This window comes from Apis laboriosa, unplaced genomic scaffold, assembly GCF_014066325.1.
Source record: "Apis laboriosa isolate Shangri-la unplaced genomic scaffold, ASM1406632v1 scaffold280_cov157, whole genome shotgun sequence".
NCBI classification, from domain to species: domain Eukaryota; kingdom Metazoa; phylum Arthropoda; class Insecta; order Hymenoptera; family Apidae; genus Apis; species Apis laboriosa.
Window position 1 is genome coordinate 480,902 of NW_025222640.1, and position 24,326 is coordinate 505,227.

A 24,326-nucleotide genomic window follows, 5' to 3' on the forward strand; every position below is an offset into this window, starting at 1 on the left:
CGGAGGCGGAAAGCCGCGTGGGCGTCGCGACGGATGCAAATTACCCGCACCAGATTCCGGACGATACATCTTAATTCCGTTGCCTGCCAAAAGAACCGCCGCCTCGCGCCATTCCGTTTCGCGGAAGGACTCGCCCCTCTAACGAGCGGATAGATAACTTTGCGAACTTTTCGAGTTCGATCGAATTTCTCTTTTTTCCTCTTTCCGATGTCTGACGTCTGCTTTAAACTGTCTAACTCGAACGATTCAATCAGGCCGTATTAGAGGGAATCGCGATATTTATCATTGAAACGGATGAAGAAAGATCGACTCCAACTACCTCTTTCTTCCCTTTCTTCTTTCTCTTTTTGTACACGCAAAAACCCGTATCCTCGAGGGTCTGCGATATCTGGTAAAGTGGACATTCAAGGCGGCTCTGAAACGAAGCGTCGCCGGCGGTCGCGTGAGAAATGACTTCCTGATAGGTTGAAATTAAGCTATTAATTATCCTTACCCTCGCCTCCAGCTACTGTCGCGCTTTTCGCTCCCATGAATCCCAGTCGCACGAATTTACGTACACCGTAATACACGTACATTCGAACGCCTCTTCTTTCGTTACGTGCTTTCGAATATCGCTTACGGGACCGCTGCTCCTCTATGCGGAATATTGTTGAACACGAGTCCACGAGATCGTGTATACAAATTTGACTGCGTAATTTACACAAAAAAACCGATATAATCACGGTTGTAGAGAATTTTTTTGTTTTTTTTTCCAAACGTAAGATCCAAAGAGTAAGAAAATATCGGCGGAAAAGGAAGAAAGAGGAAAGAAAGCTCGCGAGAGAGAACGGACGTAACACGTGTCGTCGGTATGTTTCTGGTTTCCGTGTCGGTGACGAACGAAATCCCACGATTCGCCGATATGTGGAAGCCACGTTTCCATGAGAACAACTCCGGGAAGAGAGACTTCCTGGAAGCCATCGGCCGGATTTTTCGGCCCAGAAACTGTTCCTCCTCGAAGAGGCCACCAATTATTACGAAACGGTCCATCGTTCAGTAATCTCATCTTGCCATCCGCGTCATCGAAACGAGAACACGAACGTGTACATCTGTAAACCTCGTTCCAATATCGTAATCCATGTCCTCTTCGACGCGTCCTTCCCAGCAATTTCAACCGAACTAATTAATTAACCGCGTTGATGCGCTTGCTGGCGAAATTCGTGAAATCGATACAACGATCGCGTCGTTGTCACCATTAACACGCGGGAGAGGGAGAGAAACTTGTCTTACGATCTTTCGCGATACGGTGCTTCCTTCTCGGAATTGGAGGATGTTTTTGCGAGACGAAGACGGAACGTCTTTGACGAAGATTCGGAAAAAAATATGAAGAAAAGGGAGACGTAGATGTAGTGGATCGCGTCAGCTGTTTGTCGGAAACGGCAATTATATCGAAATCGTTGGACCCCCATTTTTCCTCCTCGCGTCCACGTCGATACGTCTTAGGCAAATGGCCCCACGGCGGTGGTCGGTGAGATTAAGTTTAATTGGCCGGTGGACCCGGCTGAATTGAGATTTATGAAGTAAATTCATTGTTTCGAGTCCGCCATCGTGGACCACCAACACCGTTCCACCATTCCTCCGTGGATCCTCCGCTATCAAATAATGTCCCCTGCAACGAGGGGCGCCACAACATCTGACAGTCAGGCTACTGTCGGCCCCCCTCCGAATAAAAAGGAAAGCAATAACGCCTGCCTCTATATCATTTTTATTCCTGTTACACGGCACACTTGCAACGGGCTCAGTTTTTTTCGCCCAACAACCCACTGGACCTCTCTCCTAGGGAGGGGCGTCTTCGTTCCGAGGCGACTTTCCGGAATTGGAACCCTCCCGCCCCCACCGTGGAACAACGAAATATATTGTGATCGTAACGTTCGCTTCTCCACTTTCCACTTTTCCACGATTCGTGCGAGAATTAACGATCGCGACGATTAGGGAACTCGATTTCGAGGAACGTTCCATCTCGCGCAACGTTACACAATTATTCGTGTAAAGTAAGAAGGAATTAACTAACGAGATTCTAAATTTCCATCGAATTGTATATGCTCACCATTTTGTGGGATCTACATATGCAGATTATAATTCAATTTTATCAAGAATTTAATCTTCGTCTTTAATCGTGTAATATCTTTAATCGTGTAAATCGGTAATATCGATTTAATGGTGCACAGAAGAAACGAGCATCGAGCCTTTTTAAACACATTTAATAAAAAAGCAGGAATATTTGTCATTCGAATTGCCTTTCCACGAGACTAATCCTCTCGAAGCGAGAATTTTTCAATTCTCGTAATCATCGTTCCACGAACGTTAGCGCAAAATTATATCCAAGAAGAAGATAATCGCCTCGACCCTCGACCCCGGCTCAATTTGTCCCGGCTCCTCCTCGCCCGAGAGCGTATCAGCTCGTTCCAATTTCGAACGCGCGGCGTTTAAATAGAAATACCCGCCGCATCTTGCCAACGTCGTTCCGCCGTTTTCCTCCTTCCGGAGAGGATCTCCCCCGAGGAGAGGAGAGGAGCGGAGCGGAAATATACGCTGTCGCGGCGAATTAATCCGGAATTAATAATCCCGTCTAAGGTTCTCCCTTAATTGAGGCGCTCCGCTCCACGAAATCGCTTAATTTCGTGGCTCGTGTGAGGCCACGGTGAATTTAATATACGCGGCGCACGGTTCACGATTGCCGCGTTTGGAACGTTGGAACGTTGGAGGGAGGAATGGAAACCGACCGGGAGGAGGACCGAGACCCGAACTCCATCTTCCAAGATTTATCTTCGACGGTCCACCAACTCGTCCTACGTGGATTTTCGAGTTAACCTTGTGGACGTGAAACTCGAGATCGACGCGATTCGCGCGATGGAAGAGAGAAAGGGAGGAAGAAAGGAAGGAAAAAAAATGTGATGAATCGAATGTACACGAAATCGTTTCGTGCTTGATGGTCGAATGGACGTCGTATCGAGGACGTTGACCCCCTTACTCTTTCTCCCAATCGTTCCGAATTTATATCATAACTCGTTCAGAAAATCTTTCGTGTTACTATTCAAAGATTAGGAGGCAGGATCGTAAGTGCACATCAAAAATGATTGAAAACTCTAAATTTTGTTTAACCGCGATCCGAATAGGTGTTAATTTATTAACGCTATGCCGAAGTATGATATTTTTCGATACAGGTGAACGAACACTCGATTTACGAACTCGTATTTACACAAGAAATATATATATATACATACTCGATGTATATTTATATTAATTTATGAACTTCGTCGACGCAGATAAAGGTAGTTATTTGTCCGATAATTTCTTCAACTATTTGCCCACGTTTAATCCAATTATCTACGAATTAATTTGTAAATTCGCGGGACGTAACACGGACGATTATAAGGAAAACTAGGAAACTGGTCGGCGATGTAATAACGGGAATTTGAGATGGTAAGTCTCGTTGAAGCGTAGCACGTTGATAGGAGGCCGTGCAGCGACAGAAGCACGCGAAAGAATATTGCGCGGCACGTTGACTTCGCATGCCGGATAACATTATATCGCGTGTCGACGGAAGCGCAGTATAGGCGGCGCGGGCCTCAAATTGGAGCAGCCTCGGTTACGAGCAGAGACACGCATGAACGCACAAACGCACGGCGCCACACGCCGCTTGGTACCACACGCCACGCAAACGCGCTTCCACCAACCGCTTATTCTTCTACTCCTCGCGATTCCCATGCCATTCCCAGAGCCTATCGTACACTCCTTCCTCCTTTTTCTTTCTCCTCCTATAGTTTCTTCTTCCAAAATGACGTACGCTGATTTAACAATATCGGTTAAATATTCGAACACCGAGGCTGAATTTTTTACCATTTCTTTGGATTGGAAGAAATAGTTTGTATATGTATATATATATATATAGGGATTACGTTTATAGGATTAACAACGTGGTAAAATCAAAGTTTGCCCACACTAGGATGTAACCCAAGAGACTCGCCACGAAATACCTTTCGTCAAGGCACGACACGTTAATTCCAGATCCGGAGTAAAAAAATATTACTCCTCGGCGTAATTTCAAAGGCAGCGTCTCGTTTCCTAATCTTCTTTCGTCGATCACGCTCACAACTGGGTGGAGGATTAGCCGGAGTATTAGGTGACCGTCCCTGGAATTCCCGTGGAATCTCGGGGTTGCTTCGGCCACGGGACGCCTCGAAGAATTTGCTACAGCGAGGCCACTAACGGACTTTTATGGCCGCGTTACGGCGCACCAAATCCATTAAAGATTTCGTCCTTCTTTTCCCCCGTATCTTCGGAGAACGGCGAAACTCGTTCGACGTTTATCGCCAACTTTTTTCCTATCGCTCTTCCATATATATATAACTCCTCGCTCGATCCACAAGCGTTGCTCGTGAAAAACGGCGCATAATTTGCTTTCGAAACCGAGTGCTCTTCAAATTCCTCCAAATATTATAACAGCAGGGATCGACGTGTTTGGCGTGCGCTCCGCGGTACACGTTTCTCATCTTCGTGGCCGCGGCGCGTCGAGTGCAACGTAAATTCATAGGGCAGTAGCCGTGAACGGTAGCCTCTCTCGTCCTCTCGACTCGTCCACGAGAGCAAACACGGGGATCAGGGCGAACGACGTGTCGAAGTTAAGACGTCCTCGGCTGGGCTCGGCTCGGCTGACAGGCTACCGCGACGACCTCGACGAAATAAATTCTTCCCGCGGGGAACGGACAGTGCACGGTGGACGGTGACCCGTGGCACTTAGGGGTCGTCACCGACTCGTACATCCTCTTGGACCAACACGGTTCCCGAGGTACGCAAAGTACCTCGTAACGCAGGCTGAAACGAGGCAAAAAAAGAGCTGTCGTCGAATGGGAGGAAGAGTCGACCGGACGAATAACTCTTCCTCTCTTTCTCTCGTTCCTCTTGGCCCTTCTCCTCCTCCTCCTCCTCCTCCTCTCTTTCATTTAAATATCGGTGAACAACGAACAAGAGGAACTCTTGATAATATCTTGCACGAGTGTGGTGGAATCCAATCTTCGTAAAACTTGCTTCCGTGTTGGTAGAATTTTGGGCGAAATTTGAGTTAAGTTCTTCTCTCTGATATTTATCCTTCTCTTTATCTTTCAATTTATGGCTACCTGTACCGTTGTGGAAAAATCCTACTTTGCTGGATATATGACGTAACGGATACGTGGAAGTTGTGCAAGCCACCGATCGTATCGTAACTTTCGTCGGAACGGTGATACCTTGATTTGCGTGGTTACTTCGAAAGTAGCCACGTATATACGACCGGGTATACGATTTACGCACCGTCTCGAAAGAATTTGAAGAAAATTTACGAAAAATCGATAGCGAAGAAATCGGGTGATGGTTTCCCTTCGAATCTCTCTTTTTTTCCCTTTTTCGAAACTTTTTATCGCGTTGGCGAGGCCTGGTCAACTCTGCGGGCGCCATGCTAACGAACAATGCAGCCAAGTACTTTAAGGGCCTGTTCGATCGCGCGACACCAATAAAATGAGCGTCCTTTAAACGAGCAGCCTTTGTACCTCGAGGACCACCATCATCGCCCCGCTCCGAGCGGATCGTTTCATTCGAGGATCAAGGACGTTCTCGATTTTCGCGGTTTCGACACCTTCGCCGAGCCCTTTGTTCCATCGACCAACTAACGAGTCCAATTAACGAAGGCATCCTCCAACTTTCGTAGAAAATTCCTTTTTCGAAATCGATTCACACACACACGCGCGCGCGCGCGATTTTCCCCCCTCGTGCCGTCACGTTACGACACAGAGACGCGGGTAAAAGGCATTAGAAGTCGGTCGACGCGATCGACAGTCACGATCCCGCGATTATCGTACCGTAGTAAAACTCGAGGCGCTCGAGGACCGACCGATCCGAATTAAACCTCTCTCGTCATCGCTAATTCTACGAATCACTTCGAATCTGTTTATCCCCGGGCAACGTTGTATCCGTCACTCGTCTCTACCTCGTTACGCGTTACTTACGCGTTATCACCGTTCAAAGATCAACGTTCTAATTATCAATGTTCCCACGTCAACGATCATCGATATCGCGTGCCACGGCCGAGGATTTAATATAATATGTCGTTAGCCGGATTATTAACGATCCAATCTTTAATCCATTTAATCGTATGCGTAGGATAAACGTACGCTCGATCCACGATAGATATATCGCAAATAAATCATCGAACCCCGGTGACGCAACGTTTCTTTATGATCTACGAGCATTACCGTATTTAATTGCTCCAAGCAAGTGGAGTAGACGTAGTAGATTGCCTCCTCTTCGCGATTACCATGCACGATAAACTTCAATCGTATCGTATTAATATCGTTTCACGTGTCAATTATCCCTTTACACGATACGAAACTCGCTGGTGGAGAGTTCGAAAAGACCTTGGCCTCGGAATCGTCTAGACGAAAATTCCCCTCGCGTTTATCGTTCGCATGCATCCACGACAATCATTAGCGTCGTCGTTAAAGATCGGTCGATGATCCGAGAACGAACAGTTTCTTTCCCCCGCGATCTCGTTAGGGGAAAAAAGGAGAGGATTCGCCATTACCCTCGTTCCTTAAGATAGCCGACGATTAACCAATGCACGCCCATCCTGGTTTTTCCTCGCGGAGAAGAAGCGATTCGCTGATGCGCGCGAAATTGCGATTTCAGCCAGAAACGAAGGCTCTCCTTTTCTTCCCGTGCGGCCATTATCCGCGTCCACGGTTCAGCGAGGGAATTTATTAAAAGGTAACCACTCTCAACCCGAGAGATACCTGCAATGGTAATTCCAGTTACACGGATAGAGAGAGAGAGAGAGAGAGGGGGCTGAATACAAAAAAGGAGGAAATTGTCGAGGAAATCTGACGATAGGAGAGAAAAGAAAGATTTATTTCGGAAAAAGCGCGGAAATCATTTCTCGAACGCGTATCCGGTGGATGCGAGGATCGCCGCTGGGTCGTTGGCACCGTAAGCCCGGTCGTTAACTCGCTTAACGTCGAATTTAAACCCGAAAATCCTCCTATTACGGAATTAGCGAGATGATAGACCCGTCAATAACGGAGCGGTTGGTCGGCCGGTCCTTCGGGGAACGCGGGCGAGATCCAGAGAAGAGGAAAGAAGCGGAGTGGAACGATGAGAAATAGCTGGGTGTGGGTCGCCTCTGTGTGCATCGCGGGGAAGAGAGATAGAGAGAGAATGTGAGACGGAGCCGAAAAAAAGAGGAGTCAAGGCTGACCCATAAAAACGTCAAACTTCCCCTAACCTAGAGAAACGTCTTCATTACGAGGCACGGCTCCCACCGTGTAGGTCCCTTGGTTATATAGCAACGATGAATAGTGACTATGTATAGTCGTGAAAAAGGAGCAACACGGAGCCCGTTCCGGACCAACTTGTTCTCCACGAAAGGTTTCTAGTGGGACCTTTACCATCGAGTGCCCTCCACGATGTTTTCTTGGCTCGGCAAACAGACCGTGCGCGCGGATCCCCGGTTTTCGACGTGGCCGAACGTGTCTATTTCGAAAGGAGGGAGGGGGGGAGAGAGAGAGAGAGAGAGAGAGAGAGAGAGAGAGAGAGAGAGAGAGAGAAGAAAAATACCCCTCCTCGACTACCGGCCATTATCGTCGGACAACGACGGTTGGTAAGACCGGAGTATACAGACTCTGTTCGACATTTTTACTTTCCATTCACCGATCTTCACCGATGGCGAACACCGATCGCTTCGAAGTACCGATCGGCTCCCGGGAACTTGGACGATGGACGAGGACTTTCGAGGAATCGAAAGCGAATCGGAGAGATGGAGTGATCCAACGTTTGTTATTTGTTGAGATATACTTGGAATCGTTTCGTTCGCGAGTCGTTTATTATCGTTGTTTTAAAATTTTCGTCCACCATGAAAAACGAGGAGAAGGTTGTAAAGATCGTTCTCCTCTCGCTATCTCGATCGAGAATTAGATACCTTTTCGTCGTTGTTCGAGGGCCGCGCCTCTACTTTACGGCCAGATAACGCGATCTCGTTCACGCGTGCACGAACGAGAAAAGAAGGAGAAACGCGTCTTCGTGGCTCCGTTAATAAAGAAGTGGACGTTTTAATACCGTGCCTCCTCGACAGGGACCCGGCGAAAGCCACGGCCGTCTCTTTCCCTCTCCTTCACTTTCTCCTTCTCCGTCGTGCGAGACGGTTCGAAGCTGGCCGAGAAACCGAGGGAGACGGTTATAATTAAATCGTGCAATCAACTGGCTAATTTGTCCTCAAGCGTATTAATAAAACCCAGCCCAGTTATCTCTCTCTCTCTCTCTCTCTTTCTTCTCCTCTCCTTCTCTCGAGCCTTCTTTCTTTTCCTGCCTCGACCTACGCACGCGAAACTATTCTCATACGTCGTCTTTCTCTCCTCTTCTCTAATTTTTCTTCCCCAGCTATTCTCGATTTGAATTTCCCGCCGATAATAGGACCGAATACTTTCCTCGTATTTCCACCAACGAATTAATTACGCGCCGTTTACAGTATTTCAATCGTGCAAAATTAAACCAAAGTTAAACCGAGAAAGTTTTTTTTCGAGAAAATTGAACGGCGCGGAATCGGCCGTTCTGGAAGGGCCAGCAGCAAATTAGTCAAAGCAGGAGCCGCGGCAACAGCGTGACACTCGACTGTCGTCTTGCCGGGCCGAAACCCGGGGACCGGTTTGGGACCGTTCGCTCAATTGAGCGATACGTCGCCGACCACACGTGCGCCTCCGCCTCCGTCCTCAGCAACCCTTCTTTCTCTCCCTGCTCGCTCCATCCGTTGAGGAGGTACACGGTAGGCGAGTAAGCATGTCGTACACCGGCGGTAAGTAAAGGGCCGCGTACACAACTGGCCCCGCTTTGGCGCACGGTTCACGCGCTCGCACGTGCGATCACCGTTGGGAACGATTCCGTTGGGAAATACATCCGATACGATCCGCCTCCGTGCGATTTAATTAAACGATAAAGAATTTTGAACGTTTGAATTTCATCCGCCAGTAAATCATATTAACGAATAAAATCCGTCCGTTTAAATGGAGAGGGGAATGAAATACGCGTAGGAGGCTTGTTTCTGCTTCTTTCTTTCTGTCGTTCGTAAACTGTCCGCAACGCCCGTTCACGTAAATTGGAAAACAAACGCGTATGCGCGGGCACGCGGACCGCGCGGACTTGTGCGAGATAACGCGAAAATAAGCGTTGGTTAACGGGTCGAGTGTAAATAGTACGTAACAGCGGGCGCGTTGTGTGCGCACGTAACGCGTGTTAAGCGATACGAGGTCATATACGAGGTTTTGATCGGTGTGCAATACGGGGGAAACGTCTATAAAGCGTCTGTGTTTATTCGCGTAATCGAACGATGCGCGTATAACCCACGCGTCGGTGCCCACGGCGTAATGGAACAACGAACGTTGTTGCATTCGTCGCGCGAAAGGTGGCACGAAGCGATTTCTTCTACAAATCGTTCGGGAATATTTCTATTCTAATCGTTGAAAATACGTCGTTCCCCTCGACTTCTCGCTCCTCTTCCCACGCGGATTGAACAGATATTATATAAAAGGAAGGAGAGGAGGGAGGAGGGGGGGGGGGCAGGCTCGTTTAACACGTACACACAAGCTCGAAGATAATTCGATCAAAGAGAGAGAGGCGGCTCGAGGAAGGAGAGGAAATTTGGAGGAATTGTGAAGACGAGGCGCTATGACGAATAGAGGGAGAGAAGGGGAAGGGAGAGGGAGAGAGAGAGAGAGGCAAGAGGGAGCGCGAGAGGGAAAGGGTATATAGTGCACATAACAGTGCCCGTAGCATAGGGGAGTGCCTTGGCAAGAGAACGTGGACCACCCACACGGTGCCGCGAGACCACCGTGCTAGCCCACTGGCATACATTAGGCTCCACGGCTCCCCGAAAACTATACCGTGGCCCTTCTCTACCGATCGGGCTGTAGCCTACCAAGCTGGGCCAGCCGTTAGGTATTTTGATACAGTCGACACCCGTTTAATTAGCATTCGATACGGACGCCGCGAAAGGAACTGCCGGGCACGCCACCGCTATTCTTCTCGTTTTCTTCTTTGCCCCGACACGCTCTGCGTCCGATTTTCGTCTTCCTGCTCGTCCCCGGCCTCCTTTACGCCGTGGAATTCGTCGTTCCACGCCCGCCTGTCGTTCCCCCGACAACGCGAGCCAAACGCTTCGTTAGGCTTCGTTGCATTTTCATTTCGCGAGGAAAGATAAAAAAAAAGGATCGATCGAGGACCAAAGAAAATTGCGCGCGAGATCTCGTTAAAAGTTGAACGAAATACGGAATAGGAATAAAAATTTTAAACTTCTGTCTAAAGATGGAAAAATTTTTTCGTTTCTTAGATGCTCGTTCGTTCGTTTCATCCCGCGATTCGCAAGCGAAACGGAAGAAGAATTTCACGTGAGATTTGAGAAAGCGGGTCTGTACGAGCGAGAACAACAATTCACCGTTCACCGAGGCGAGGCGATCATAGATCACCGCACGCCTATCGAGGCCTATCGATTTGATACGACGGATCTTGAGCCGTGGTGCGTCAAAACAGGGGCGGGGGAATGAATTATCCCCCGGGTGGAAAAGGAATTACGAGGCTGCCAGTCCGCCCGATGTGTTTCGAGTCGGACGTGAGTCACGATCCATCGATCGTTGCCTCGAATAGATCGGGACGGTCTGGACGGACCTCGACTTGGACGCACCGACTGACGTCACCTCCTCCGTTTGAGGTCACTAGAACGGGAGATGAATTGACTCGTCAGCGTCGATGCCACTTTTTTTTTAACCCGCGTCGATGAAATCACGAGGGTGCCACGATCCTTCGACATGGTGGCCCGACACTGTGACGGGCCCCATATGAATCGAGAATCGTCCGACGTTATATTTTTTTTTCTTTCTTTCTTTCTTTCTTTCTTTCTTTCTTTCTTCTCTCCCTCCGCCAGTCTGATCGACGCGGTGACGAATAAATTTTACTCCACTCATCTCTCTCTCTCTCTCTCTCTCCGACGACTCTCCAGTACAACAACGTCTTGATCTTTCGCGATGCGGCAGGTTTCGCAAGCGGTCGAACAGCTTTTTCTTTTTTATTCTTGCTGTTTACGAATTACGACTTCGCAACGAGAGTTTAATTCCGAGAGTGATACGCGGAAACGTGGATCGAAGGGATCGGATCGGGAGAGAGGGATGCGTTAACGAGGGAACACGATATTTCGCAATCACGAGCGGAATTATACGCCGCTTTTTCGCGCGCGACTCCTTAATCAGCGTGTATACACGCGCCATCGTTATTCCAGATACCTTCCCAACGGCTCTCCTCTTCATTCTAACGGGATGATTAATCCCGCTACTGTTGTCGGAATCATTGTTTTCAAAAAGGGACGCGTTAAATTTCGTTAGAAATTCTTTCCTCCTTCGTTCGCAATAGATAAATATTTACGAAAACTTTCTAACGTTTCTCTCTCTTCTAAACAGGAAGGGAATCTTCTTTTATAAATAGAGAGTTTGTAACGAAAATCGTTGTATTAAATCGTGGCTTTATTATCGATAAATATATTTCGGGATCGTGTGAATTTTGAATTTTTATTTTTTTTCGTTCCGTTGTGTACACGGTTTCCCGATTTAATTGGTATATAAATTTCCGTTAACGATGAAACGTTACGTACGCAAAAGATACAATTTTATAAAGACGGCGATATAATTAGTCGACACGTAATTAAGAAGCTTGAAGACACGATCGTGCCTTCGAAACCGAGCGCAATCGACTTAACGACGTGCAACATTGTTATGGTTGAAACGCACGGTTACCCGTTTAAGGTCCACTGAACGAGTTAACTCGTCTACGGGAAACAGGAACCCGCATCGAAACGCCGAACGAAAATTTCTGCCTTGTTTTTGTTGCGTGGATCACGACTTTCGAAAGCCATTTGCACGCGAACCTGAGTAACGAACATCCCTTAAAAGGAAGCGAATTTTTTTCTTCTCTCTCTTTCTCTCTCTCTCTCTCTCTCTCTCTCTCTCTCTCTCTCTCTCTCTCTCTGTCGTTCAGGAAACTCTTAATGAAATGGTGTTTCGCAAAAAGGAATCTTATCGACGTCCTCTCGATTCAGGATACGGTATAGGTGATTTTGAAATTTGATGTTCGGATTTCACGCAAAAAAATAAAAAATAAAAAAAAAAATAATAATAAAATGGTTAAGTGGATCGACGAATCGACGCATCAAACCGGAAGTTAGTTCGCACGGTAACCACGATTAATTACACGGGTGCAGTTTCAAATTACGAAGCAAAACTAAAAATGAAAAAAAGGAATTCGATGAATTTCTTCGTAATTATGTTGCTTCTAAGCCAATTGTGCTTAACAACGTGAAATTGACTATTAGATCTATTAGCGCGTTATTAATATCCTTACGTTGAAAGTTTGTCGAATTTCCCAACCGTTCTCGAAAAAAAATGAAAGTTGGGAAATCTGATGGCTTTCACTCACCGTTTGAAGCTTTCCTGTCCGTTCGAAGAAATTTTTAAACGAGAGATAGTACATATTTTATTACGCCTAATGTATTAGAAATTATCTTGTAATTTGATCAATGTGAATACACTTTGAACGAGAGATCTATGCTAATGAGACCGCTCACTCGTGAATAAAAAGTTTACGACTTTTCGTGGAAACATTTCACTTTATGTAACGATCAATTATTTCGATCTTATACGTACATTGTATTGTTGCGAACATTTATTCTCGCCATTCGTTGGTAACGCGCAATTAATACTGCGTTTTGCAAAAGCAGAGAATTCAATATCGACGAAAATTTAGGATTCCATCGGGAATCTCGAAATAAGAAGTAAGAAAATTAAAACATCTGGTATGTAATTTCATTTTGCGAAACATACCGTCTACAAATGTTTCTCGATTAAGATATAAAAAGATGCATAAGAATGAATATTAGCGAGCAATATTCTTATCCCATCGTTCAATATCTTACCAATGAATAACTATCTCCTTTTCACGCATCGAGCAATCGACGTTTGATCGTCGTTTGATCGGCGAAATTCATTCACATACCGATAATCTTCGTCGCTATCCAACCAAACGCATATCCCGTAATCTTCATAACTCTGACCATTACATTACAAATAAATCCACTTGGCAACAACATAAAATCATCCCTGCTCGCACTTATTCTTCCAATAATCTTCCAACAATCAACATCCTCTTTTTTCCAAATATCCTATAGAATCTCACATCTCGCCAATACCAATTCATTTACCATATATATATATATATATATATATATACCTATAATCGTCTTTGACTACGCTCTCTCTCCTCTTTTAGAATATTACAGAAAAAAAAAAAAAAAAAAAAGAGAAAGAAGGAAAAAAATAAACGAATCCTTCCATGATAACTCTCTTCTTAAAACCGCATACGTACACGATCACCCTAAATCCCCGGTTGAAACGCGAATTTATTTACTATCAGGGACACAGACAGGTACAAAGAGGTCTCGGTCGCAGCGTAACGTATTTTATAATTATCCCCGCGAAATTGCGCCGTTCGGCGGACAAAAGGGTGGAGGTGGCACGGTCGGGGGAGAGGGCAAAGGGGGGGCCGCACACGCACACGCACACGGGGCACGGGGCACGCACGATACGCTTGGCGCATTAACGTGGAAGACGTACGGCGACCGTGCAGGCGAAGTTATGCGAGTCGCCGGCTATGTCGGACCATAAGTGAAGAGAGGCAATTGCCTTTTACACATCCTCGTTCCCATTTCCCCCCCTCCCCGCGAGTGGAACGGGTGCCATTACGTCTCCTAAGAATCCTCCCTCTCCCTCGCTCTTCTCGTCCTCACCATACGCACGCACAAACATATATATATATATATATACACACACACACGCGTTCGTGTCGTTCGATTGTTAACGTGTACGCGTACGTGCCAGCGTTCCCCGCTCGCGGATATCGATCGACAGTGCAATACCGCTTCTTCAGGAATGCCGGGCACACTCAAGGAGAGCCGGCAGAAAAACGGCTAACTGTTAATCGCGATGCGCTACCGAGTGACAATATAATTCAATTCCGAGAACCAGTCGCGGTTACTTTTCGCGGGAATCGTAGCTAAGGATCGGCCCCATCCTCCCCTTCGAGAGATTAACTCTACTGTCGCGGGCGTGTACTCGGTATTTAAGACGTTGAGGTTGAACGTTTGGCACGATTGGTTGGACGTTTCGCTTTCTTTTCTTCTTCTTCTTCTTCTTCTTCTTCTTTTTCTTATTGGTTGGTAAGAGTAAGATCCGAGTAAGATCTAGTCTAGGGAAGGTCGTTCGTCTGGATTCTCGTGAAATATTGGGAATCCGACTTTATCTTTTGAAACGGCGCGATGGTAAATTCAATAGCGAGCGAATTTTAAAATTTTAAAAAATTTTAAAATTCGTTTGCAATCGGATCCAAATAAGGATTAGTGAATTTTTTAATTTCGAGGCAATTTCGCTCGATGATACTTGTCTAAAATTTCTTCGAGGTTGATAAGGCATCGACGAGGAGGGGCTTTTTTACTTCCTCCATGTATCCAAAAAGAAGAAGAAGGAAAAAAACGAGCATCGGCTCGTCCGTTAATGGGCAAACCGATCGAGAGAAATTCCAATCGTACCTGGAATCGAAGCCCGGAATCGTTAACACTTTTAAGTTGAAATCGTATTGTGACGAGAGAAAATGGGAGGGACGCGGGGGAAGGAAGCGAGTAGGAAGGAAGGATTCGCTGGAGGAAGTGTGGGGGGTATCTCTCTCTTTCTCCTGTGGCGACAGGAGGTGGAGGTGGGGCACGAAAGGGGAGCAACGAGTTTAATTAAACACACTTAATTAACTCTAATGTATGACAACGAGCACGTACGCTCTCCCTTTCTCTCTCTTTCTTTTCCTTCTTTCGTCTCCCTTGTTTCCCTCCACGGGTGCACGTAAGACACGCGTGTCTACAACTGTACGTCGTGTAGAAACGGGCATAAACGGCTCCCTGGTAAGTACACGTGTTAGGTTCGTGAGAACCGGTCAAATAGGCGATCATCGATATAGGCGTACTGGAATCGTTATTGGTTCAAAGAAGAAAGAGAAAGAGAGAGAGACGAATACATAAATATTTTCTTAAATCCTCGTACTCGATAAAAGACAATTTTCGAGGTATCGACGCGCGCGAGCGATGTTTAAAAAAATGTTTAAAAAAAAAAAAAAAAAAGGAAAAAAGCAGAAAAGGAACACAAAGTCTCTCGAAACGAAAGAGACAATATGTCTATTCGAGTTTTGCGGTTCGTGCACGACGACAGCTTTATCGTTTCCAACGATTTACCTTCGCGCAATAATAGGACAAAGAATCGTAAACGTACTTTGTTCTGATATATAATGTTTCGCACCGTCCAATGAATCTCGCTGCAAATGCTCGTGTGTATACATCGCGGTAAAACGTGGCACGCTGTTCGCGGACAGACCGTAGAAGAAACGAACGGTACGAGCAACCAGAGCGTTGTGTAAATCGGTCACAAATGGGTCTGACCTACAGGTGCTTGATTCACGAGCACCGTCCATATCGGTAATCATCGATCGGTTGCCGCAACTTCTCTCCTCCAGAGAGAGAGAGAGAGAGAGAGAGAGAGAGAGAGAGAGATATATAGGTCTTAGAAGCGAGGGGCAATATTACCTAAAGTGCAGTTCACCGAGCTGCAAGAAACTGTATTTCTTGCGGCTATCAAATTTGTCTCGAAAGAATAAAAGCGCACGGGGGAACGAGGAAACGTTTAAAAAGAACGAAACCGTTGAGGCCGTTAAGGTGGCCATTACACAAAGTGGAATGCCACGAAGAAAACTTCCCTAGCGATCGTTCGCGAGGACTAATTATGAGGTTTTCACGGTATATATACTATATACTTTCTCTTGAAAAAAAAAAAAAAAAGAAAACGTCGTTCTCCGTATATAATATCGTTCCTCGTATCTGGCTCTGGTTCGACAAAAACCGAGCATTATTTCCGCTCATCTGTTAAGTAAAGGCCAACATACCCTGCCAACAACTGTTGACATATAGAAACGTGTTACGCCCCGTCACGAATTTCCCCGTTCTTCCTTTTCCATCGAATCACGCGGGACCTGCTCTCTCGATCATTTAAGTACAGTGGTCGAGCATCGATTCACAGAGTCACTAATATCGAGAGCCAGTTAAGGACAATTGCTACCTAGTCGAGATCTCTCGAAGGAGTGTATATATCTTTCCTCGGGAACAGATGCTCTCTTAACATTTTTCTCCAAACTAGACGTGTATTTATATCCGTTAGGAAGATCGTGGCCGAAAATAATAAGGCCTTCTTGTTATTGAGGAAGAACGGCTTCGAAGTTCACGAGAAAACGAGAAATACGAGGAGAATCAATTTTCCCAATGGAAGGCTGGTACCACTCGCGAAGATATGATTTACCGTGTACGATAATTAACCGTCATTCGGACGGTTAAATCCATAAATTCATCGCTCCACCTTTCCTCTCGTTGGCTGCAACTGGAAAAGAGGCCCGTTCCCTTCTGGATTCTGCCCTTTCGTCTCTTTCGTGGATTCGTGGGTGTGGTCGGAACGCGTGGAACGCTTATTTACGATCTTCCGGTAACAGGACGGTCGCGGAAACAACGATTCGAGAAAACTATTTCCGCGAATGGAAAATATAAATATCGAATCGAATCGTCTTTATCATCCTTGGAGATGATTGAGAATTTCGTAACGGGCGAGAATATCCGTCGTAACGCTTCGAAGGGGAGGGGGGTTTCGATCGAGGCCGAGGCGAAAAGATCGTAAATCCACCTTTAGAAATCAAGCTGGCTTATTTCTTCGAACGATAAAAGAAGCGTGGTGGGGAATGAAGGGGTTGAATGAAAGGAGGAAGAGGAAAAGAGAAGGAGGAGGAGGGAGAGATTTAAAGGCGACCGGCAGTTGGTGGTATCCGAAGTGAAGGTGGCAGGACGGAAATAGGTGGGTGAAAATGGAGGAGCGGCGGGCCAAGGGGGTGGGCGAGGAGGGAGAGGACGAATCTGAAAGAGCAGAAGAAGAGTCGAAGGAGGACGGGTCCCGGCGTGGCTCGTCGTAACTCAAGTCTAGTTAAGGGAGCCATAATTCAGGGGATAGCACCAAGTCCTCAAACGGGCCATAAATTATGGGCTTTTAATTTCGCGATATTAACGGGACGATCGGACGAATGGCAAGGCGAGAGCACGCCTCGTGGAGTTTCGCGCGGATCCTCTTTAGGGCCCTCTTCAACATTCTTCTCTCTTTGTTCGCCCGCGAACCCGCGTGAACTCGTTCCGCGGGGCCGCTTTATGAATTACACGCGTATCTCGCCCGAATAAACCGGCTAATAAATTCCATCGAGAAAGAAATCGAGTCGAAAGAAATTCAGTTTGCTCGCTTGCAGGTGAGACAGGTTACGATAGTTCGTAATATATATTAACGCTTGCGTTAAATTAAATTCGTATTAAAAAAAAAAAAAAAAACAAAAATCTCACGAAAATATCATTTCCACGTGATCCTAGCTCTTCCAGTAGATAAATTTACGCCTTTGCAAATTTATTCAAACGCGTGTGCTAGAGTCACCCGAGAACGTCGGTGAATTACAAAACGATGTGAAAAAGACGTACCACGCCGTGGTGGTAAATCAATTCGCATTCACCACGTTATCCCCTTCGTTAAAGTAACACACAACGTTCCTATTGCGCCACCAACCATCGACGCGTTTCGCGGCGAATTATTACGCGTTTTCTCGCGGTACAATCGAATCGCGCGTGCGTTAATTATCGTCCCAAGAGAGGGAGGGAGGGAGGAAAGGGGGATCGGACAACTTGATTTCGCGATAAATTTTTCCCCTCGTTTCGCGCAATTGGCGAGATGATCACGCGAAGGAACGGATGCGAATCGAAATCTCGAAAAACGTTTCGACCTCGACCAAATCCTCCCTCTCTCTCTGCCTCTGGAATCTTTCTCTCTTCATCTGGAAAACACGAAAACGCGTGAGCCACTTTGCCGCTTTGTCTCGTATCTTCCGTTCGTGACGGATTCGTATTCATTTTTTTTTTTTTCGTTTAACCGGAGGGAACCGGATTTGTATATCGTTGTCGACTCTTAATTATTCGACGTACGCGGTGGAGGGAAATTCGATGTTCGTTTCGAAACGATGTTGAAAGGCCGCCAATTCCCACGACGCGTATTGTTACGACGCGTCTAGAAACGACAAAGTTCATCGCGCGTCCCAGCACGCGATCGAGTGTGTCAACCGTCCTCTTTTCCGACTCGTTCGCAATTTTCTTGCTCCAAACTCCGTCGACACGGGGGACAAGAGTGTTGTAACGCGCGAAAACTTTTTATCGCGATCCTTCGACTTTCCTCTTGGATACTTGGGATTGGCGTGATTGTTAAGGGAGCACGAGCGAAGCAAGCTCGATCGAAGAGAGCATATTCGAGAAATATTCTTCAATCTCGATGTTGATTGTTTATTTCGATCCGTCTTTCGAATCATTGATCATTTAATAATAATAATAACCTCTTGTATCGATAATTTTCGATTAGAGATTGATCGAAATTATTCTAATAGCTTGTTGTAATTTAATATCGAAGAATTTATGCGGAATGATGAAACGAGCAAGAAATAAATACCCGTAATTTACATATCTCTCAAACGGACAAATTAGTAGCTGCTGTAATAATAATTAATAATACTCGCGAAACTACCATAATAATAACGATTAATCTCACGATTATTGGCGATAATTGTATATAATAATCTCCGTGAAATCGTCATCGATGATCGAATTCTCGTATAAATCATATTTGATTTTATAAACGTATTAAAAGTATACTTGGTATACTTGGAGACTCGGCAGGTTCGTAATCGTGATCAGTTAAATCAGATACGATTCGATCGATAATCATTGGAATATGGTAAATTAAAAAAAAATTCCGTTTCTTTCGATTTCAACTTTTTTCATGAGGAACAGATGAAAATTAAAGCGAGCGGGGATAACATCGATTCCCGTACTCGGTGGCCATTAAGCGAAGTAACGTTCTTCGTGGCGAAATTAAGACCGGTTTTAATTGCCTGCGAGGCGTTTTCGGCCAATCGAAAGTTCGTAATGAAGTGTTCCTCGCGGCCGCTTTGTCGGTAGCGGGTTATCTCGCCGACCGCGAGATAATAAAACCGTTCCTCGCTACGACAATCATTTAATGGCTCATTATCGTGACGACGTTCTCGCCTCGATCCCTTAAACCGCATTATAACCGTTCCGCGAGGGCCGGTTGCCCAACCAAATTCGCATAATTAACACGAGAATTCGTTACACCGGTTGCATACCCCATTCGAAATTGCGTTAACTCGATACTCCTTGTCGGCGTAATCGGCTTCTCGTGAAATGGTAATATGGCGCTTCTTTCCTTTTTTTCTTTTTCTTTTTTTTTTTTTTTCTACGCGAATTAAAGTAAAACGCAGTTGTGATTTTATATTTTCCGATTTCTAAATCGTGTATACTATTAATTTAGTGGAAGAATTTTTCGATAGAAGATCAATTTCGCGGAAACTGTAAATACAGTTCAGTACCGGATACGTAGCTGCTCGATCTCTTTAGAGATAAAATACGCGAAGCGGTTCTAAGCTACCTCGAGTCAATCGTCTGTGAAATTTCCTTTTGCTGCACGACTTCTTCATAAACGGTAGAACGACGGATTGTTGCTTCCAATAATTCAGCTATCTTTCAATATCTATCCACCTTCGAGACACTCCAACGCAATCGGGACAATAATCACAAGTATTTGCAAATTACCGTAAAATCTTGTACGCGTAAAAATAATTTAATTAGTGGGAATAATTTTAGCGATTCCTCTCTCTCGGAAGGACAGCGATCCGTTGGATGAATAACGCGTTAATTCGAAGCCTCTCGACGAAATTACGTTATCTCGGCGAGTAAATTAGGAATTATCGATATAATAATTCATCGGCGAGGAAGCAGCTGTTGTGCGATTCATCTGCGATTCCTCTCGCGGTGGAGGTGTCGGTAGGGGGTTCGAGTGTGCTTCGTCTCCGTGCGTCATTACCGTTAATAATCGAGCGGCGTGGTCGGTTCAATGCTCAACTCTATTCCGTTTAATCGTCGAATCGGCCGAAGATGAAGCCATAAAGATTATAATAGGTATACGACTACCAGGCCCGTACCTATCTCTCCTTAACCGCCTCTCTCCTTTTATCGACTGCTGCCCGGCCGGTGCCACGTCTCCCACGGACGTGTACACGTACATCACCTTGTCGCGCTGCTTTGGAATCGGCGACGCTCATTTTCATATTCATTAGGCCAACCCCAAGATTAGCATGCTAATTGCAATAATGAGCGGCGGACTCTCCCTCCCTGACATCGTTCCTTTTCTATCGCATCCTTTCTTCCGTATCCATTCACCGACAAGTTGAATCAGCAACATTTCCCTTTTCTTTTTTTCTTTTTCTCTGAACCGAACACACGCGCGATACGTACGTAGAAAGCGAACGAACGAAACGATTTTCGTAAGAAAATTTTCGAATTTTCGAATTGGAGAAGCGAAAGTTAGAGCGAAACGTTAGAGATACGAGCGAGGAGTTTTGAAAAAGGGTGATTCGTTTGCCCGAGCAGACGCCGGTTGTAGACGATGTTGCCTCATCAACGACCTCCAGCGTGGAGGATCACGGGGTCACCTGTGTAAAACCCGTACGTTACTACCGGCTGGATACGTGGCTCCCTCGAACGTTATAAAGTCGCGTAACACCTGTTAAGTCCAGTACCCTACGAGACGGCACGAAATTTCCGTTCGACCGCTAATGATTTACCGTGCAATGGACGGTTTGCTTCCAAGAAAGCGGTCTTTGCAATTTCTTTTGTAGAGATTCGTACGTCGAAAACATCGGCGTACAAACAACTTCGTCCAAGAATATATTATTACATTCACGAGAGAATCGCTCGAATCCATCATATTACATTCATACATTCCCCCAAATCCGGAATTTAAAAACAACCTCTATTCCATAAAAGGACTCGAAGAGTCCCATCACAAAAATCTTAATGGAAAAATTTCTTGATCTCGAATTCGTTGGTTTAAACTTTTCCTTAAATTACTTGCTTACTCCCCGTCGATCGGCGGAAGGACGAAGAAGAAACGGATCGGTTCGTTCATTCATAAGTGGGATCGTTTTCGTGCGACCGTAGGGTTGTCGGTTGGATCGACGCTAGACGCGCGTGCACGTGAACGGGCGCGCTCGTGCTCCTCGTCGGTGTGGTGCGTGGTGGCACAGGTGTGTAGGTGTAGGCCGGTGTTCACGTAGGTGAAGGTGTAGGTGAGCGCACAGCCGCTTGGGCCGTGTGCATGGCCGGCGTAAGCCGGTCTACTTGGGTGGTCCGTCGAAGAAGGGACCGCACGCAGAGGCCTATCCCCACCAGAAAAACCTCTCCTCTCGGTCGCTCCTCGCGCTCTCTCCGTCTCTCCCGTCGGGCCTATTGCTCGGCAGCCCCGCGCACACCACACCACCGGTCTCGTACGTACACGCATCGGCCATCACCTCTGTGTGTGCGCGTGTGGATGGCCGGAATATCTCTCAATCTAGCTGGTTGAATTCCGGCCGGTACTTACCGACGAGGAAGACTACTCTCTAAACACGGCCGACTAGCGTTTTAACGTTATTTGTGTCCGCGTTAGAATAAATTTCGGCCTCGCCTCGTCGCTGGAGGTCGATCCCGGTGGCATGTTACGAAGGATCATCGCTCCGTTTTCGACCGATTTCGCTCTGACGAGACGTCAGTGTCTCCTTTCTTTGCTTCCCTGACAATTGCAGCATACAAGATCACTCGCATACAAGATGCTGCCAAAGTCTTCGACTCGCGATCTTTAGAGATCCGTATATAGAAAAATGTGTCGTCTGAATTAATTATTTCGTCGATAATATCTTTCTTCTAAAACGATCGTGCAATATATTGCATTTGGTTCTTTTTAAGGTATTTCGTTACTTTTTGTGAAAGTAGTCGAAGAATAACAAAGAAAAGGAACGAGGACATTTCTTCGATCACATAAACGGCGTTAATCCCGAAAATTTTCTCGTTGAATTTCGTCTCATTTCGTTTATCGAGTAAGCAAGCAAAGTCGTGTTCGATCGAGGAGACCACCCGCTTCGGATACTCGTCGAATACTCCGCCCTCGTTAATCACGGAAATATCGCGTAATTCCTCGCGACAGGTTCCCCTCGCTTTTTCTCTTCTCGTATCGATTGTCGTCTCTCTCTTTAATTGATTAGCCACGGTTTCGCGAAATACGATCGACCATAGGTCCCGCAGGTGTTGCGAAGATCGTTTGCGGACATTGTAACGTCATTAGTTTGCCGTACTATCCATCATAACTAACGAGATTTTATGCTGGAAAACTCTTTCTCTCTCTCTCTCTCTCTCGATTAATTCACCGGACACGACGGTGTACAGGGTGTCTTTGCAATTGCGTCTTTGCATAAGGATATCGGTTCTTGGAAAAAAATCACCGTGAAAATCCAAGTTTTTTATAAGTAAGTGTCAATCCAGCTACTCGTATGTATTAAATTCTTTTTTAATATCTCAAAGATCCAACAGATTACATATCTCTCCTTTACAAAATTATCATAATTAAATACGGCTCGAAGAAGACTGGTAACGAAAAAAAAAAAAAATAATAAACAAATAGATAACGCATCACCGAAGCAAGCAAATCGTCATGTTGTTCGTAAATTTATAAATACAAATGGAAGAGAAACGTATTAAGTGTAATCTTGTTGAATTCTTCGACGAATTTTTTTCCCAACGAATCGCTTCTATTAATGCAAACACACCCCCGTGTATAATCGTATCGTGCAAAGTCGAACAGGTTGATTTCTGGGCGTAGCTCGCGCGAGATTCCACGGTTGTACGGCGAGGATTCCGAAGGAACGCCCTGATTAAACGCTCCGTCACAGCGTGCAGACTCGCGCGTGTATATATATCGTAGCTTGAGCGTGCACACGCACACACACACACACACACACAAAAACATACACACACACACACGCGCGTGTCGCTTTATTACGCGGCGTGGAATGCCAAGCTTCGTCGCGATCTAATGACTCCCGCTATTACTCAGCCGAGAGTTTGGCGAATCTGCCTAATCGAGTTGACAGTGTACACGCACGACCGACACTCCGTCGCCTCCACCAGTGGAGGAATTGATTGACCCATCGTCGCGTTAACTTCGAAAACAATCGTGTAACGCGGCAAGGGCGTCGATTCTAACCGAAACGCTTTATCGAAGCGCGTGGAGGAGGAGAAGGGGGAGAGAAAAAGATGCGTGAATAAGGCATACGAGAGCGTTTTTTTCGAGAACGTTTGCCAGATACGGATTACAAAATGGAAGTAGTAAGAAGTGCATACGTTATATAAAGATAAACCGGTGGAAGTTAAATGAAGACAAATGTGGCTATAACACCACGGGCCAGTCAACGATTGCACGTCGTGTTTGGTTACGTACGCAGCGTAACTTTCTTTTTAATTGTCCCGCACCGTGTCCCGTTCTCACAGCTCGACAAAGAAACGCTTAATATAATCGGCACCGCGATCAAAATTGGCCGTGTAATGAAAGAGACGAGGGAATAGGGAGAAACGAGATAAACGGATTACAGTAGCCAATCCGTGTTTCCGTGACTGGCAACAATGGTAATTGCGACTCTAATTAGACTAACGTTTTCATCGCTCCTTTTCCGTCCCCTTACTACCCGAAACAATTACGCTCGAAACAACGTCGCGATACGTTTTAGATCAGGGTTTAACCGCTACGATGATCCCGCGTTAAGCGTGGGATCTCTAATTGGATAGTGGATCGCGAGAAAAGTCGAAGTAACGCGTGTCAAAGCCAGCACGCGACTGTCGATTCGTTTCGAAACAAAGGTTTTAACCTTTTCTCCGTTATTGTTATTATAGCTCGATCGTGCCTCGTTTCGAACGTCGCCGTTTACGTATACGTATTAAATACGTAAGAAATACATAAGAAATGTTTACGATCGTTCTCGTCCTATTATACTGTTATTATACTGTTATATTATTATACGTTATTATTAATAGATATAATAATTAACTATTCAACTATTCCGCGAATTTCGGTACAATTTATCGAACTGTATCCCTCCCTGTTATCCGTCGTTTTAATACGGGGGAGGGGAGGGGGTGGAGGAGGAGGAGGAGGAGGAGGATTTACTCGCGCCTAAGAACTTGATTCGCG

General features: G+C 45.9%; 1 protein-coding gene across 1 annotated transcript in view; it reads right to left on the bottom strand.

Moving 5' to 3' along the window:
* The window catches only part of LOC122714108 (homeobox protein invected-like), a 62,411-nt gene that overhangs the window by 16,798 nt on the left and 21,287 nt on the right, over positions 1-24,326 (bottom strand). Inside the window, exon 2 of the mRNA XM_043935145.1 lies at positions 22,244-22,249. Within this exon, the coding sequence (XP_043791080.1) occupies positions 22,244-22,249 (6 nt within the window). The remainder of the gene's footprint in view (positions 1-22,243; positions 22,250-24,326) is intronic.